General features: G+C 41.2%; 3 protein-coding genes across 4 annotated transcripts in view; 1 reads left to right on the top strand and 2 right to left on the bottom strand.

The window, feature by feature from the left end:
• Nucleotides 1-9025, bottom strand: part of nsun3 (NOP2/Sun RNA methyltransferase 3) — a 70310-nt gene extending 61285 nt beyond the window's left edge. The window contains exons 1-2 of the mRNA XM_068040604.1: nucleotides 8739-9025; nucleotides 3030-3145 (exon numbers count right to left, since the gene is read on the bottom strand). Of these exons, the coding sequence (XP_067896705.1) occupies nucleotides 3030-3145; nucleotides 8739-8876 (254 nt within the window). The 5' untranslated portion in view covers nucleotides 8877-9025. The remainder of the gene's footprint in view (nucleotides 1-3029; nucleotides 3146-8738) is intronic.
• Nucleotides 8446-18769, top strand: part of LOC137374464 (syntaxin-19-like) — a 76045-nt gene continuing 65721 nt past the window's right edge. Inside the window, exon 1 of the mRNA XM_068040606.1 lies at nucleotides 8446-8521. The gene's annotated coding sequence lies outside the window, so the exon portion shown is untranslated. The remainder of the gene's footprint in view (nucleotides 8522-18769) is intronic.
• Nucleotides 11877-18769, bottom strand: part of arl13b (ADP-ribosylation factor-like 13b) — a 122825-nt gene continuing 115932 nt past the window's right edge. For both annotated transcript variants that reach the window (XM_068040602.1, XM_068040603.1), the window contains 2 exons: nucleotides 15632-15710; nucleotides 11877-15534 (listed from right to left, as the gene is read on the bottom strand). In XM_068040602.1, the coding sequence (XP_067896703.1) occupies nucleotides 15634-15710 (77 nt within the window). In that variant the 3' untranslated portion in view covers nucleotides 11877-15534; nucleotides 15632-15633. The remainder of the gene's footprint in view (nucleotides 15535-15631; nucleotides 15711-18769) is intronic.

The following is an 18769-nucleotide window of genomic DNA, read 5'->3' as shown; positions in this document are numbered from 1 at the left end:
ATTGGCTATTCCTCGCAGGCGAGTATGCTTGTCTTCCGTGAGTCGGAAGATGGTTGATGAGGCCGATTTGAGATCTACAGACTTTAAGGCACGTCGGGCATTTGTTGTCATGTGGGAAGTCTGGTCGTGTATTAGTAGTTCGGGTCATGGATTGTTCTTTCCGCTGCTCTCGCTTTTCCTCTTCATTTTGTTGTCATTGGGTCTCAAAATGCTGGGATCCTTTCCATAGACTCTGCCTCCATCTGGTTTGTTCCAGGACAATGGTCTCCCAGGAGTTGATGTTAATGTTTAATTTCTTCACGTTGGCTTTCAGCACATCCTTGAAGCGCTTCTTTTGCCCTCCTCTGGTGCATCTGTCCTGACTGAGATTGAAGAAGACAGCCTGCTTTGGGAGCCTGGTGTCTGACATTCGAACTATTTGACCAACCCAACGAGCTGATGATGGATAATCAAAGCCTCGATGCTGTTGTGCCTGCTTGAGAGGACAATGATGTTGGTGTGCTCGTCCTCCCACTTGATATGTAGGATCTTTCGCTGGCAGCATTGATGAAATAACTCCAGTGCTCCAAAGGTATCTCCTATAGGTTGTCCATGTTTCAGCCCGTATTGCAAGGTAGGGATCACGACTGCATGGTAGACCATGAGCTTGTTTTTCAGTTTTGATGTTGCAATCTTCAAACACTTGTTTCCTCAGGTGGCCAAAGGCTGCACCAGCAAATTTCAGGCGATGCTGGATTTTTGCATCAATGTCATTTACATATACACAACTAACAGTACATGACTCGACTTTCCCCAATGTCACCCTACAAGAAAATTAGACTATCTGCAAGTAAATATACAAGAACAGAACTGGTCAGGATTCACACAACATACCGCATTAAAATACATTCCTCCTGAGGAAGACCGAAACACATTAAGTTCCCAATCAACCAATGAAAGAAACCAACTTGATCTTTGGCCTGCTCTTTAAGTGTGACCGAGGTTTGTCCTGGACAGTCACTGACTGCTATGCTGAGGAGCTGGGAATGGGCCAATCCAGCTGCTCGAGCCTGCAGACTGGTCGCTCTGCTAATTAGACACAACTGGGTCAACTATTGCTAATTAGATGCAGATATAACAAGTTTGCTGTGCTAATTAGTTACAGGTGCTCACAATGCTGCCCAACCAATCAGCTACTGGTTGCAGAAAGAGCAATCACCTGACGCAATCTCCAAAATATACAAATGTCACGTCTCAAGTTCAGGCATACTAATATGAATGAAAATTTAGAATTACAAGATAGCAAGTGAGCCTTTGGCTCAGAGGTAGCATTTCCATTTCCGATTCAGAAGGTGAAGGGTCCGAGTCCTACTCCAGGCTGTTCCAGCGAATGGAGACTAGAAAATGGACTCTAAATACTGGGTTAACATTCATCACATTTGGATGGAGTAATCACTTGCTCCAAGGTAGTATTGCCAACTTTAAGTCAGAAGGGTTGAGTTTGGTCTTCCTCCAGACAGCTCCAACAAGCAGAGACCAGAGTCTTGGCTCTGAATACTCATGTTCAGTAACAGTATTTGCATCTGATGGGTGTGGGTTCACCACCAATGTAAAGGCCAATGGGGATATTTACCATTGGTTGCAGCCAACCTAGGAGAAGATACTCAGAAGATAAAATCTGAGAAGTGGCAACAGGAAACCACCTCAGCTACTCTTCCTTAGTGAGTAGCTCAATAAAGTGACAGATTTGAGTGAGGACCTAGCCTAGGGAAAAAGATGATGAATGAATAAATAGATACTTAGCTTTAGTTACTTATCTAATTTCAAATATGTTCCGTATACCATAACTTGGAACAAACTACAGTGATCCCTTTCCCTTCCAGGGTTCTTGAATGAAATATTTTACTACATAAGGATTTCCTCAGAGCACTCATCTTCATTCTTTTAACAATCAGAGACAATAGCAAGCGAAAATGATCAATGTGTAAAGTTTACAATTAAACTATAAATAAACTCATTATAATGGTCTAACAATGCAGGTAATACACAGCATTAAACTTAACGGATAGTAAAACAAAAACTAAAAGTACATTTGCAGATCCAGAGGGTGAAGCATGGAAATTATGGTAATATAATACTAGTTGTACTGAAAAAGATTAATGACTATATTGCCAAAACTTAATTAATCTTTTTTCTTTACTCATTATACTCTCAGATCACAGAAATGTGTTTAAAAGGTGCAAGGCTATTTGAGGATTGGAGAGCAGATATTGCCAAATTTAATGTTCTAATCTTGCTACCATGAAAGATAAAAATTAATACTCTAAGCTTACACAACACAGATTTACCAATGAGGCAGCCACATTCCCAGTGAAATATCCTTCATTAACAAAAGTATCACATCCATTTAGCATAGAACAGAGCGATACAATCTTTCTGATAGTCTCATAAAAGTCTAGTCTGAGTCTAATATCCACCAATTTGAAGAACGTTAGGTCTCCGTAGGGTACACATTTCATGATTTGAATTTTTGATCCCACCTGTACAAAAGACATAGCAAGGAACTGGTGGAAAGAATAACGGAGATTTCAACACAAAAAGTAGTAATTCTGCTGGTTAAGCCCATGCTAACTCCACATTACAGCTATGTTCTCCACTCCATCTGACTTATATGCTCCACCTGAATCCCTGTTTACACAGCCAAACCCACTGTCTTATCTGAATCTCAGCTCATGAGCAATGCTGCAAGAGATCCACTTCTTTTAATTATTTAATTTGTTGACAATTTTTTACATTTTCCTGAGATGTCAGGCATGGCATAGTAGTAGCACTAATGCCTGTCAAAAAATTGAGAGTTTATGCCCCATTCTAGAGTGTGTAATTTAGTCCGACAGTTCTGCATTGCTGGAGGTGCTGTATTACAGACAAGATGTTAAATTGAGTCTGGGGTCACATCTATGGCACGTAATCATGACTTTATTTGTATTTAGTAAATGGATTTTACAATATTTATGTCTTATTTCAATTAAATTTACGAGGAAGGAAATTACCTGACTTTGTCCCATAATTCTCCAAGTTCTTGTCCATATCTTTTATCAAAATGTTCCAAAACAGGTTTGCAAATTTGTTTCTGTGGTTTCTGTCTGAGATGAGACTTCTTGATTATCTAAAAAGTAAACAAAATTCACAACATTAATTGCTTTCATCAACTTTGTTTGCTCATTATGAATCTGTCATTTACTCGGTGTCATCTTTTTGCCTGTTATTTCACTACTTAGAAAGTAACCAATAATATACAACCTCTGGTATCCAGTGGAAACTATTAAGATGTCTAGTGGTAGGCATGCACCACAAATTCTCATATGTCCCTCATGTACTGTGCACATACAGTTTACATTAAAGCAGCTGTGAAAGCAGCTCAAGTTCTCTCTTCTAAATGTTATTCAATTTTGGAGGGGTTGCAATGGGTTGTTGGGGGTGAGGGGGGTGCGGTGCCTGAGAAGTAAGAAATAAATTGCCTGCCAACACTCATGTATGAAGAATGACCAGTTGGACAAGGTACTGAAAGGCTGCTGTCATACCCTAGTATGTAGCAGACCTTCAGGAGAAAGGGAGGAAAGGTATTCATGATTTACAAAAACAAAGGTTGTGTGATGTTTTCCACAACACCGTTTTTATTTCTTTCAAAGTACATTCCAATACCTTTGCAATAATTTAATAACTTACAATAATTCCTACACGGTTTGCTTTATAAAGTATGAGGAGAAATTATTCACCTAGTGTGACTAAAACTATTCAGAGATAATTACATTTAAAAGCTACCCTATATAAAAATATTTTCTCACAAAACTAATATCGATTGTGGTATGATTTTAAATGCTGAACTCATTGGCAGGGAGAAGGAATATTTCTAAAACTTAATGGCTAGAAAAGTCGAGTGTATCAGTTGTGCACCAGCTACTAATTTCTCAAAATATTGCCTGCTGCCCACAAGGGAAGCTGTGGTTCTTGTACATGTACACATATACAGTTTGTGCATATTGTGCATTTGAAGTTAACAGGCAGTTGTACTCTTGCTTATTTGCTCATCTTATGTTGCAAAGTGAGAAATTTCTCACTTAGCTTCTGTCTAACAATCATAAGTGATGGTTTTGCAAAACCCAAGTAAAAATTATATGTATATCTACAACCCTGTTCTTTTCTGCTGCTCTTACAGAAGGTGCTTAACATTAATTGGTGCTACACTTCTACAGTATCTAAAAATGACAGATGGTGGAATTAATATCCAAGGTCATACTCACATCACTAGGCAAGTCTATAAATATATCAAGTGTATGTTTAAGAATATAGCCAAGTACTAATTCAATAATTTATGTATTTTTTTAGCAGCTAAGCAGCTGGTCTTTTTTCTAATGAAGAGCTATAATAGACAATTATATCAAATGTAGTTTTGTGATGGTTGATATCCCTAGTTGCCCTTATATCTAAACTTTATCTAAAGTTATTGAAGATGCTATTAATTAAATTTATCCAAAAACTTGAAATTATACCAATTTATGTTCATCATAGTTTTCAGTATGACCATTCCATTACTGAACTTCTCACCTATGTTACACACACTGGAAGTCTGTTCTGCAACTCTTTATTGATACCCTATTGGTCTTGTATTACCAAAGCCTTGGATGGAAATTTCATGTACATTTCTAAACTATTATATGGTTTTACACTAGTTATGTTCATGGATATCTAGTTTCCTTTCAAATCTATCTGCACTGTAGTTCATGCCACACAGATTTCATACAGTTGTTCTGTGTTAAACTTTGTTCTTTCTCCACATTAATAATCACAGACGCTTAATGATCCAATGTGATCCATTCTTTTGCTGATTATTCCACTCCACATTCATCAACCTCTTATATAATAGTTTAACCATTACATTTTGCTCTCCTAGATGGGTTTTCCTGATTTATTTTGCCAATATTTTTTTAGTGTTCTCTGTTTGCTTTCCTAATTTCCTTTTTAATTTCACCCCTGCACTTTCTATACTTCTCTAGGCTTCTGTAGTATTGAGTTTTGGACAACTGACATAAAATTTCTTTTTTGTCTTATCCTAGTCTGTATGCTCTTTGACATCCAGAGGGGTCTAGATTTGGGAATCCCACACTTTTTCTTTGTGGGAAAATATTTGTTGTGAATCCTCTTTATCTCCTCCTTCAATGCCTCCCACTGCTCTAACACTAACCTATCTTCAAGAAGCTGTTTCCGGTCCACTTTCATTTCAACTTAGTAAAATTGGCCTTTCCCCAATTGAGAAATTTTACTCTTGGTCTATTTTTATCCTTTTTCATAACTACTCTAAATCTAACTGAATTATGATCACTACCACTAAAATGCTCTCCCACTGATACCTGTTACGACCAGGTTAAAAAGAGGTCTAGGGTTCCCTTTCAGCCTTCACCTGGTCTTACTGGAACAGGGTTTTGTTTTAACCACACTGTGTTTTTAGTTCCCCCTTGGTGAATCCTTGTTCACCGCTTTCCAACTATTAGACAAAGAAACAAGCACACCAGGTTTTCTCAGGTTTTAAGAAGAAAAGTGAAAATTTATGAAACTTAAATTCTAATTCGGTTAACGCCTACGGATACTCGCCATGCCCCATGCTAGCATGCATACACAGTATGCACATGCAAACAGAGACAGAAAAGAGCAGAAGAAAAATAAAGAGGTTTGAGGCAATCTCTGAAGAGGGGTATTTGTTATTGGGCTTCAAGTTTGCTGTAGTCTTTGCTTGTAGGTAGATCTTGCTTTTTGTTGGGGCCCAGTATTCTTCTTAAACCTCGTTCACTGTAGGAGACTTTTCTCTCTTGGGGTTCATATGTCTTCAATGAATTCCAAAGCTGGTGAGAGATGAGAGCAGACTGGAGAGGCTCTTTTCAGCCGAGCAGCAAATAGCTTTCTGAGTTCAAAATCTCTGTGGCAAGTTCAAAAAAAAAACTCCAACAGCCAGTTAGTCATGTGACTAAACTTGTCTGACCACATCTGCTTGTGTATTCGGCCATCTTAGCAGTTAACCTGGAATGCCAGTTCCCCCACCTTCAACGTCTGGTAATCAAAAGTCTATTGTGGATTGAATGTATCAAGGAATGATCTTTTGTCCCTTTTAAGCACTGTCTGTAAATATGCAAATGCCTTTCCAATCAAGGATCTGGTGTTGCTTTCTTTTAAAAAGCAAGTTCTTTCTTTACTCCAGTAAAGAGTTTAAAAATCAGTGTTCATGTGGCGAAATTAATGTGCCTCATTTTTGGCAGGTGGGGCCCTGCATCACATACCCCTTCCACCTGCCCAGCTTCATTCCCTATAACTAAGTCTAGAATTGTCCCTTCCTGTTGTTGGGCTTGCTACAAACTTGCTATCAAAGTTGCTCTGAATGCATTTTAAGAATTCTGTGCCCTTATACCTTTTTACACTTGACTTATCCGAGTTTATATTAGGGTAGCTGAAATCCCCTGCTGTTACTAACCTATCATTTCTGCACTTCTCCGCAATTTGCCTGCATTTTAGCTCTTCCATCTCCCTCTATTTGCAGGTCAATAGTATATTCCCAGCAGGGTGATTGCCCTTTTTTGGTTCTTCAATTCAACCCATATGGCCTCATTTTTTTGTGTTCCTTCTAGCATATCATCCTTCCTCACAGCTGTAACTGTTTTTTTAACCAATACTGCGACCCCCTTGTCTCTTTGTTCATCCTGTCTGTAAACCCTGTAACCAGGAATGTTGAGCAGCCATTCCTACCCTTGTTCAAGCCACATTTCAGTAATAGCTATGATATCATACTTCCAAGTGTCTATCTGTGCACTCAGCTCAACTGTCTTATTCACTAGATTCCTTGCATTAAAGTATATACCACTAATCACTGAACAACTCCTTGGCTGTCTATTTTTTAGCATTTGTTTCCAAGACCTTCCATAGTCACTGACTAATTTTGGCCTCAGGTCCTGCAAATGTACCCAACATTGACCCTGACTGCCACTACCTGCCAGGCATGCTGCACTGTCGTCCTCTGAGGAGATTACCAAACCATGCAACTCCTCTCCGAAGGTGGCTTTACACTCTAGCTCTTCCCACCATCCTCTACACTAATGATATGACTCTGATGCCGCTCCCCCCAGTCCTGCACTAAGAAACTTACCTGCTACCCCCTCCCCACCAGTGTTCTGCCTCGGATCTCCAGCCACCGGCATTAATATCACACTGGGGCAGATGGCAGGAGCCTAATTCGTTTATTTAAATTGGGCTCCCGTCGCCGAGTGGCGGGACGCCACAAGGCCTCGCCGCTGCTGGCAATATTGGGCCGGGCCTTCCTGGTGTTGGGGCCCGTGGAGGGCCTCTCCTGGAGCCTTTTTCCAGCCTCCCCGCCACGACCCCCGCGTCAGGGGGTCTGTAAAATTCACTCCAAAATGTCACTTTTATTTTGAAAGTTTACATTTTTCAAATCTCCAACAACAATTCACAGCCTAAGGAAGGAGACTCCACGCTTACAATTGTTCATTTTCTGGGCAAGAGAGGTTGATTGGCAGTCATTAACACTTATCACTTTGTAAAAGTACACTTACACTGTTAACTACTGGACTTAACTTCCTATGGTGTATTTAATGGAGAATTATGTGTAATACAGCAATATTAACTGCCCTGATTTTCCTGTGAAAATAATAATGAGGTGGCACTTTGTGTTACTTATGTGAAAATGGTACAGCTACTTCAGATGAAGGGTAGAAATGTGACAAAATTCAAAAATTGCTGTCTGAATTATACTGCTCCACCATAAGCTTCACAAAATCTTGCTGTATAGTGAACCATTTAAATGCATTTAACGGCAGAAAGTTCCTATACTTGCATGAACTAAACTTGCCACAAAAAGTTGTCCATTCCAGTCTAAGTACACTTTGAATGACATGATAATTACTGCCAGTCAACCTTGCTGGCACGGAAAATTAACGATCACCACATCTCATACCTTCAGGTTTTAATTGTTGGAGATTTTTAAAATGTCAATTGATTTTTTCACTTTTCCTTCAAAGAACAAAGAAAATTACAGCACAGGAACAGGCCCTTCGGCCCACCAAGCCTACGCCGATCCAAATCCTCTATCTAAACCTGTCGCCTATTTTCTAAGGGTCTGTATCTCTTTACTTCCTGCCCATTCATGTATCTGTCTAGATACATCTTAAAAGACGCTATCGTGCCCGCGTCTACCACCTCCACTGGCAATGCGTTCCAGGCGCCCACCACCCTCTGTGTAAAGAACTTTCCACGCATATCCCCCCTAAACTTTTCCCCTTTCACTTTGAACTTCGTTTCTTTTCGCTTACTCTGAATCCAATCTTTATTTCCCTCTCCTGTTTCTTTCTATAGCTCATTTACATTTCCTGCTCAGTTTCAGTACTGTTACTTTCCCAATCCTCTTCACTCAGTCTCTGGCTGCGACATAAACAGCTGGTATTTCAACGGCACACAGAAAAATTACAATCTTAAACCTGCGAGGGTAAGTCTGACTCAGAGCAGAAGCGGTTAGATCATTAACCCGACACAGCAAATTGTGGCTCCATCAAACTCTGGGCAACTAAACGGCGCCAATCATCCAACAATTTGTGGTGATCGGTAATTCCCGGGGCCATTTACACATCAATACCGGCCACTATCAGACCCGACCCGGCTAGGCCACTGAGTGAACGTAGCCCCGGTTTCCCCCCGGCTCTTACCTGCTGCCCGGGCCCCCGCGCAGGCTGCTCGGCGACCGTCAGAGACTTAAACCGACCGAGGGATAAAGTGAGGCCGGTACGTTTACCACCACCGCCGGCCAGTGCGACCAAAGAGGCCGCGTCCGCTCCCAGAATCATCGCGGCCTCCGCTCCCGGCCCGGCCTCCTACCGCCCTCTTCCGGGTGCCGGCCCGGCTGCAGTTCCCGCCGCTTCCACTGCAGCAGCGACCGGGCTGCGACACAGGCTGATTCTCCCCGTTCTCCTGGGCTGCCAAATCCCAATGTAGCCTCACCATGGGACAACATCTCACCCCCCCCCCCCCCCCGCTCACACTGTCCAGGAATAACCCCCCCCCCAAAAAAAAACACACACACCCCCCGCTCACACTGTCCAGGAATAACCCCCCCCCCCAAAAAAAAACACACACACCCCCCGCTCACACTGTCCAGGAATAACCCCCCCCCCAAAAAAAAACACACACACCCCCCGCTCACACTGTCCAGGAATAACACCCCCCCCCCAAAAAAAAACACACACACCCCCGCTCACACTGTCCAGGAATAACACCCCCCCCCAAAAAAAACACACACACCCCCGCTCACACTGTCCAGGAATAACACCCCCCCCCCCAAAAAAAACACACACACCCCCGCTCACACTGTCCAGGAATAACCCCCCCCCAAAAAAAAACACACACACACCCCGCTCACACTGTCCAGGAATAACCCCCCCCCCAAAAAAACACACACACCCCCGCTCACACTGTCCAGGAATAACACCCCCCCCAAAAAAAAAAACACACACACCCCCCGCTCACACTGTCCAGGAATAACGCCCCCCCCAAAAAAAAACACACACACCCCCGCTCACACTGTCCAGGAATAACACCCCCCCCCCCAAAAAAAAACACACACACCCCCACTCACACTGTCCAGGAATAACGCCCCCCCCCCCCGGCTCACACTATCCAGGAATAACCCCCCCCCCACAAAAAAAACACACACACCGCGCTCACACTGTCCAGGAATAACGCCCCCCCCCCCCCCGCCCGGCTCACACTGTCCAGGAATAACGCCTCCCCCCCCCCCGCCCGGCTCACACTGTCCAGGAATAACCCCCCCCCCCCCGCAAAAAAAAACACACACACACCCCGGCTCACACTGTCCAGGAATAACCCCCCCCCCAAAAAAAAAACACACACACACCCCGCTCACACTGTCCAGGAATAACCCCCCTGGCTCACACTGTCCAGGAATAACCCCCCCCCCCCCAAAAAATAACACACACACCCCCCCGCTCACACTGTCCAGGAATAACCCCCCGGCTCACACTGTCCAGGAATAACCCCCCCCAAAAAAAACACACACACCCCGCTCACACTGTCCAGGAATAACCCCCCCCCCCGCCAAAAAAAACACACACACACCCCCCGCTCACACTGTCCAGGAATAACCCCCCCCCGCCAAAAAAAACACACACACATACCCCACTCAACCTGTCCAGGAATAAACCCCCCCCCCCCCCGCTCAGACTGTCCAGGAATAACCTACCCCCCCAAAAAAATACACACACACACCCCCCGCTCACACTGTCCAGGAATAACCCCCCCACCAAAAAGACACACACTCACCCCCCTGCTCACACTGTCCAGGAACAACCCCCCCCCGCCCCCCGCTCACACTGTCCAGGAATAACCCCCTTGTGGAATAACACCCCCCCCCCGCCAAAAATACACACACCCATCCCCCCCTCACACTGTCCAGCAACAACGCCCCCTCCCTGCTCACACTGTTCAGGAATAACCCCCACGCCAAAGAAAAACACCCCCCTCACCCCCTTGCTCACACTGTTCAGGAACACACCCACCCTCCGCTCACACTGTCCAGGAATAACCCCCCTCCCAAAAAAACACACACCCAACCCCCGCACACACTGTCCAGGAACAAACCCCCCCAAAAAAAACACCCCGCCATCCCCCTGCTCACACTGTCCAAGAACAAACCCTCCCCCCCCCCGCTCACACTGTCCAGGAACAAACCCACCCCCCAAAAAGAAACACCCACCCCCCACGCACACGGTCCAAGAACAAACCCCCCCTCCCCCCCAAAAAAACACACCCACCCCCTGCTCAAACTGTCCAGGAAGACACCGCTCCTCCTGCTGCCACACCCCCATCCCTGTGCCACACTTGCTTTGTCAGTGCTGTCAGACGCTGGGAACTTGCCTTTTCCCACTTGTGCTAGACTGCAGTATCTCTGCAAGACCCTAGGAACCTCCCCGGGGTACCAAAAGCCAGGACTCCTAGAAATACCACATCCCAGGTACCCCTAAGGTACTGCTGCTAGACCCAAAACTCTACCGCAGCATTACCAAACCCTAGGAGCCCTTTGCACATGCCAAACCCAAGGAGCCTCTTTCCAGTGTTATGAAGCACCCAACTGTTGCAAAATTCCAGAACCATTCTCTCAACACAAAAATCCCCATGGCTCTCCTTCCATTGCCACTAATCTCAAGATCCACACCACATTGCTGCCAAACTTCAGGATACTCCACCCACCTCTTTGTATTAACCTCAGCAACCTGTCCCACATCTCATATTGCTTACGTGCAAGACCACTGTGCGTTACAATGCTACAAAACCTCAGCACCTGCACCAGTCCTGCTGAACTCCAGAATTAAACATTTGTTTGCAAAAGCACAATTGCTTTTAGTTCAGTTTGCTTAATTCTAGGTTAAAAATACAACTTTTCATAAGCTAATACTCCAAGTTGACCAGTTTGTGTTGAATTAGTTTTGCCGAATATTGGTATTGTCAAAATGCAACAGGCACTTTTTCCTGCTCATTTCACAGATTGAAACTAGCCATCTGGGTTGAGCAGGGATGCTGTTAACATTTCTGCATCTCCTTCATGAGATCAGCACTCGTGGTTGCACAAGCTAACATCGCTGCTTCCTTGTGAGAATATCCAGTCATCCAAATTGATGTAATGTAGACTGAGTTATGATTAAGCAATGCCCCAGACATGATCTCAGTTTTCAATCCTAGGTTATGAGGTAAAAAGGAGTAATTATCGTTGAGGTATGTTGCACCTTCATCTTCAAACCACTGATAGAAAGAAAAAAGAACAATGCAACACCTTTTAAAAAGTAATCTTTTTATTTTAAAAGATAAAAAATGTTTAGCTCTTAAATGAAGCCCTGAAGTCTAATAAAACTGGTTTTAATCAGAAATTAGCTTTTGGGCAAGACATTTTACAATAACATTCCAAGACTACGACAAAGTATTGACTTTGGACAAACTGATAAATATGTTCAACAAATTAGTACATATATTTTAAATGATTACTGGATTACAAAGCAATATATTCATACAAAAATGTTCAAAATACCATAACTTACAAAAATGTGATTAAGCAAGCTTGAGCTTAAAGGTAAGCATATTGTAAATCAAAATATTTAATTTGTAATACTTGTTATTGGTGTTTGAAACATAAGAGCATACCATTTAACCAGACTTTTTTTTACAAAAAAATTTTATGCAAACCAATGAAGTGGATTATTTTTTAAATTGCAGAGTGCACAGTCTAACACTTTGGTTGTCCTTGAACAAAATAAATAGTAACAATTGGCTGTGGTAAAACTTATGTACTCAGTATTTGGATTAAGAAAGAAATCAGTAAGAAATTTGTAATCAGGAATATAAATATTTTGATACAAATATTTAATGTTACAAATCTGACAATTTATAATGTTCTTACCAAAAATGAATGCACCATTATTAGTAGCATCTTGTTCAGTCAGGTGGCAGGTTCAACCCCTCGTCTGTGCTGTTAGCTAATTTTAGATAGTTCTAACAAAAGATCATTGACCTGAAATGTTAACTGTTTCTTTTTCCACAGATGCTGCCAGGCTTGCTGAGTATTTCCAGCATTTTCGGTTTTATTTTGCATGGAGCTGTGTGTGTTATGGTCTCAGTCTCCTCAGACTGGGAGGGTTGTTTGGGTAGGTGGGTGGTGGGAGAGAAAGGGGAAGCAAGAGCACAGGTAATCAGCTGGTGTTCCAACATCTGATAGCTATCCAGTTGTTCCTCCTGCTGGAAATGCACATGTGGACATTGGAGAACAGCCCACTGGTTAAATGACACAATCTGTCCAGGCTGACACACAAAATTCCAATTTGGTAAGGTATTATAGTTGCTAACATTCATATTCCAACATGGAACACTGCCTTCAGGCAAGAAAAAAGGGAAGACGGATGATTAAAGGAAAAAAATTTGTGAATGAGTTGGTTCGACAATACTTTTCAGTTGCAGAAAAAACAAAAAAATAATTTACAAAGAGAAATTATGAGATGCATAAAACTAAATTAGTGCTAAATGTGTTTTTGCAAAAAGGCTTTATCTTCAGCTATAATCTGGTAAAATTTGTTTTTTGATCATTTTAATTGATGAAAATAGTTTGATGTTAAATGGCATGTCCATGTCAACACATTAGGATTCAATGTCAATACATTGTGCCTATGTACATGAGAATAGACCACTATTTAATAGTTCTATGGTGTTTAAATTATGCAGCATAAAAAGTAACTGCAGATGGAGAACACAGAAAGATGGAAGACCCATGATTGAGGCCAGTTTATGACACAAGAAATCATGTGTGCCAGCCAATAATCTTTCTGTTCTAAATTATCTTTCTCATAACAGTAACCTCAGTACCAATTGTGCTAGTTATTATACAAACATTATCCTAATACCCTAAAGTTACAATCACAATTGGAGATTAAATACTTTGTGAAAGTAACAAGTTATTCTAATGGACTTTATCAGGTTTTGTTTGATTTAGACTCATGTAGTACAGTCTAATGCTGCAAGAAGGTAGCAGATGGAGCATAATGTGGGGAAATGTGGAATAATTCACTTTGGTAGGTAGAAAGAATATTTTTAAATGGTGAGAATCTATTAAGTGTAGGTGTTCAGAGGGATTTGGGTGTACTTGTACATGAACCACAAAGTTAACATGTAGGTATAACAAGCAATCAGGAAGGCAAAAAGGAGTTGGAGAACACGAGTAAGGAAGTCTTGCTGTCATGATACAAATCATTGGCAAGACCACACCTGGAGTACTGTGTACAGTTTCAGTCTCCTTACCCAAGGAAGGAAATGCATGCTTTAGAATTGGTGCAATGAAGATTCATCAGATTGATTCCTGCAAATAAGAGGGTGTGCTTTGATGAGAGATTGGGTAGAATGAGCCTATATTCTCTGGAGTTTAGAATGAGAGGTGATCTCATTGAAACATAAAAGATTCTGAGAAGGCTTGACATGGCAGATGCTGAAATGCCATTTTCCCTGGCTGAAGAGTCTAGAACTAGAGGGCATAATCTCAGGAAAAGGACTGAGGTGAGAAGTAACCTCTTCCCTCAGGGGCTTGTGAATCTTTAGAATTCATTACACCAAAGGACTGTGAATGCTCAGGTCATTGAGTATAATCAAGACTGAGATTGATAGATTCGTGTACTCTAAGGGAATTAAGGGAAATGGGGATCAGGCAGGAAAGTGGAGTTGGGGTCGAAGATCAGCCATGATCTTAATGAATGGGGGAGCAGGTTCAAAGGGTCATTTAGCATACTTTTGCTCCTGTTTCTTATGTTTTTACCAAGTGATTCACTGTAGCCATTTCACAGCCCAAATACTATTTAAAAAATGCAAGATACTTTCTTGAAAGTAGTACAAAATGCTTGAAAAACTGTCACAAACTAGTTCGAAGTTTGATAAGTACAGATTAGTAACTATTATAATCAAATAATCTCAAACATTTTAAGAAAAGGAATAAGTATTACAGAAACAACGGATTCTAAATTTTACATACAATGTCTATAACCACTGAAATACACTACATTATACAGCTGTTCTCTACAAGAACAGATTTATCCATATCTCAGGATGGAAAATACAAGTCACTTCTAAAGTAATGTCTCATTTGATTGCAATCTACATAACCGTGATTTGTTTTCTGATCGTGAGAGTTTGTTTTCTGACAGCCTTTAAATACAAGTGGTTCTGCAATTAAAAAAACTGAGATATTTGTATAAGCATTCAGAAGAGTCGGCATGGACTGAATGAGCCGAATGGCCTCCTGTGCTGTAATGACACTATAATATGAGGGAGGTAAAGGGATTATACTTGTCGATATTACAAGTGATGCCTTTTTTAAAAAAAAAACAAAAAACATTTTGCTCCACAGAACATATAACAAAGCATCGCTGCATTAATATTTGCAGACATCCAATCCAGCTGAGTTTCAAGACCACTTGAATAGAAGTTCTTGCTTGAACTTTGAAACAAAACCTAAAACATCTGCAGTTCTAAACATAATTAGTTGCATGACTATGTGCATTTTCTAGAAAGATTGCTCAAAAGATATTAACCACAAAAGGCATTAAAATGTTCTGTACTATACAAATACATTTTCTATTAAAAAAGATACATTGTTTCTGTCAGGTTTCAGTGGGTTTTCATGAACTTTTCAATGGATACAAAATACCCACTTAAACTGCAGAAAAAAATATTTGTCTCACTACCTTTCTTCTACATTTCCAAAAGATGCCAAATGCCTAATATATCCATTCAACATTTTCCTCGAAGCTAAAGTCTGTCGATAACCAGCCATTTCTTTGTATTGCGAACATGCCAATGCAGTTTCAATACACTGTCCTTGAATGCAGAATGCAAAGCCCTGTTCTGTTCTGAAAAGCGACAATAGATTTTTTCCCTTCTTGAAAGTCTTTTAGATCTTCCCTGGTGAACAAAAAATGAACCATATGTTTGATTTTTTTGAAATAAAACTTCAAAAATTATCTATATTTCTGTTTAAAGAGTAACAAGACATCCATACTGCTAGGAGATGACATCATGGGTATCAGCATTTGGTTTCTGGCTCACTTGTACTGGTGGCAGTGGCTTACTGTAAAAATCTGTCAAATAAGTTAAAAGGGAAATGTAACAGATTAATATTAGAAACAATGGCATTTCCTAATTAGCACCAACCAACAAAAGTTTAAACCCAAAGTGAAAACCTCAGTTCTTCTCAAAATTGCCTTTGAGTTTTTCCACTGTTACTAACACACTCTGAAACTTTTGTACTGGGGTAAATTACAGATGGGAAAACAATTTTCATATACTTGGTCTTAAATGACATAACCATATTGCTTTACTCTGGACAACACGTGGATTCTCTTTGCATTTATTCATAGAACACCAATCATGTTAATTTCTCTTATGACACTTTAGGTAATGAATTACTTTTTGTTGGAAGTGCAGTAACATAAGCTAAGTTCACACCAATTCTCATCAAATCCTTATGAAGAGATTTATTAATTTAAATGAAATATCATTCACAATTTGTGTTTGAAATACTACAAAGGTCAGTAGTTAATTGACTGATCAGAACCATGGTATAATTGCCCCATAGGAGTGGTTGGGAAATCAATCAGGAATTGAGTGTATGAGAGTGATATATATGGGAAGAGGGGCTGCTGACACATTGAATTTTGCTCAAGTATGGCTCCGTATGAAAGGAGGGAACAAGGAGAAAAAGTTTTATTTTCATCTTAGCAGTGTTCCACTATAAAAGAGAACTAAGGACAGCTATGACCTAAATAGTAAATATTGCATATCAGTGAAACAACTTCAGGGTGGTTTAGTGATACATTCTTAATGTTAATTTTCTTATCTCATTTTCTTCATTTCCTTCCAATTTTCTCACTACACAGGAAGTGGCCATGCCAACTTACACCAAAAGTCCTGTACCTTATACATGCCCCTATGAATGAATATAAGAAATAGGAGCAAGAGTAAGCCATTCAGCCCTTCAAGCCTGCTCTGCCATTCAATAAGATCATGGCTGATCTGATTGTGGCCTCAACTCCACTTTCCTACAGGCCCACAAACCCTCTACTGCCTTGTCAATCAAAAAATCTGTTTTAACTCGGCCTTAAATATATTCAATGATCCAGCCTCCACTGTTCTCTGGGGAAGAAAATTCCAAACACTAACGACCCTCAGAGAAGAAATTCCTCCTCATCTCCATCTTAAATGGGAGACCCCTTATTCTGAAACTGTGCCCCCCTAGTTCTAGATTCTCCCACGAGGGGAAACATCCTCTCGGCATCTACCTTGTCAAGCCCCTCAGAATCATATGGTTTTCAATAAGATCATCTTTCAGTCTTCTGAACTCCAGTGAGTATAGGCCCAACCTGCTCAACCTTTACTCTCAAGACAAACCCCTCATCTTCGGAATCAGCCAACTCTGCACTGCTCCAATTTAAGCATGTCCCTTAAGTAAGGAGACCAAAACAGTACACAGTACTCTAGGTGCGGTCTCGCCAATGCCCTGTACAGTTGCAGCAAGATTTCTCTACCTTTATACTCCATCCCCCTTGCAGTAAAGGCCAACATTCTATATGCCTTTCTAATTACTTGCTGCAAGCTGACATTTTGAAACAAAAACAAGAAATGCTGGATTCACTCAGCAGGTCTGGCAGCATCTGTGGAAAGAGAAGCAGAGTTAACGTTTCGGGTCAGTGACCCTTCTTCGGACATTTTGAGATTGATGTACAAGGACACCTAGCTCCCTCTATACCACAGCATTCTGTAGTCTCTCTCCATTTAAATTATATTTTACTTTTCTATTCTTCCTGCCAAGGTGGAAACAGCACATTTCCCCACATAATACTCCATTTGCCAAATTTTTGCCCACTCACTTAGCCTATCCATATCCCTTTGTAGACTCTTTGTATCCTCTCACAACTTGCTTTCCTACCTATCTTTGTATCAGCAAATTTGGCTACAATACAATCAGTCCCTTCATCCAAGTCAATAACATAGATCATAAACAGTTGAGGCCAACACTGATCCCTCTGGTACCCCAGTAGGTACAGTTTGCCATCCTGAAAAATGACCCATTTATTACGACTGTTTCCTATTAGTTAGCCAATCCTCTATCCATGCTAATATATCACCCCTAATACCATGAGCTCTTATCTTGTGTCGTAACCTTTTATGTGGCACCTCAACGAATGCCTTTAGAAATCCAAATACATTACATCTACTGGTTCCCCTTTATCCACCCTGCTTGTTACATCCTCAAAGAACTCTAATAAATTTGTCAAACATGATTTCCCTTTCACAAAACCATGTTGACTCTGCCTGATTGTACTGTGATTTTCTAGATGTCCTGTTCCTACCTCTTTAATAGGGATTCTAGCATTTCCCAATAGAGATTTTAGGCTAACTGGCCCATTGATTCATGCTATCTGTCTCCCTCCTTGCTCGAATAGAGGTGTTATTATTGCAGTTTTCCAATCCGTTGCAGCCTTTGGAATATTACAACCAATGCATCCACTATCTTTGCAGCCACTTCCTTTAAGACCATCGGGCCCAGGGGACTTGCCAGCCTTTAGTCCCATTAGTATTCCTATTACTTTTTCTCTCGTGATAGTGATTGTTTTAAATTCCTCCCTCCCTTTGGCCTCCTGATTTTCTACTATTTTTGGGATGCTTTTTGTGTCTTCTACTGTGAAGACTCATACAAAATACTTGTTCAAAGCTTCTGCCATTTCCTCACTTCCTATTATTCATTCCCCATTCTCACCCTCTAAGGACCAATGCTTACTTTAGCTACTGTTTTCCTTTTTATATATTTGTCGAAGCTTTTACTGTCTGTCTTTATATCTCTTGCTAGTTATCTCTCATACTCCAATTTCTCCCTTTTAAGTCACCCTTTGCTGGTTTCTAAAATTTTCCCCAATGTTTTAGCCTACCGCTAATCTTCACAGCATTGTATACCTTTCCTTTCAATTTGATACCACCCTTAGCTTTCTTAGTCAGCCCTGGATGGTGCATCCTTCTGGTGGAGTCTTTCTTCCTCAATGTAATATATCTTTGTTGAGAGTTATGAAATATTTCCTTAAATGTCTACCACTGCTTCTCCACCGTCTTACCTTAGAATCTATTTTCCCAGTCCACTTTAGCC

The sequence above is a fragment of the Heterodontus francisci genome, chromosome 10, assembly GCF_036365525.1.
Source record: "Heterodontus francisci isolate sHetFra1 chromosome 10, sHetFra1.hap1, whole genome shotgun sequence".
In the NCBI taxonomy this organism is placed as follows: Eukaryota; Metazoa; Chordata; class Chondrichthyes; order Heterodontiformes; family Heterodontidae; genus Heterodontus; species Heterodontus francisci.
This window is presented reverse-complemented; position numbering and strand designations above follow the sequence as displayed.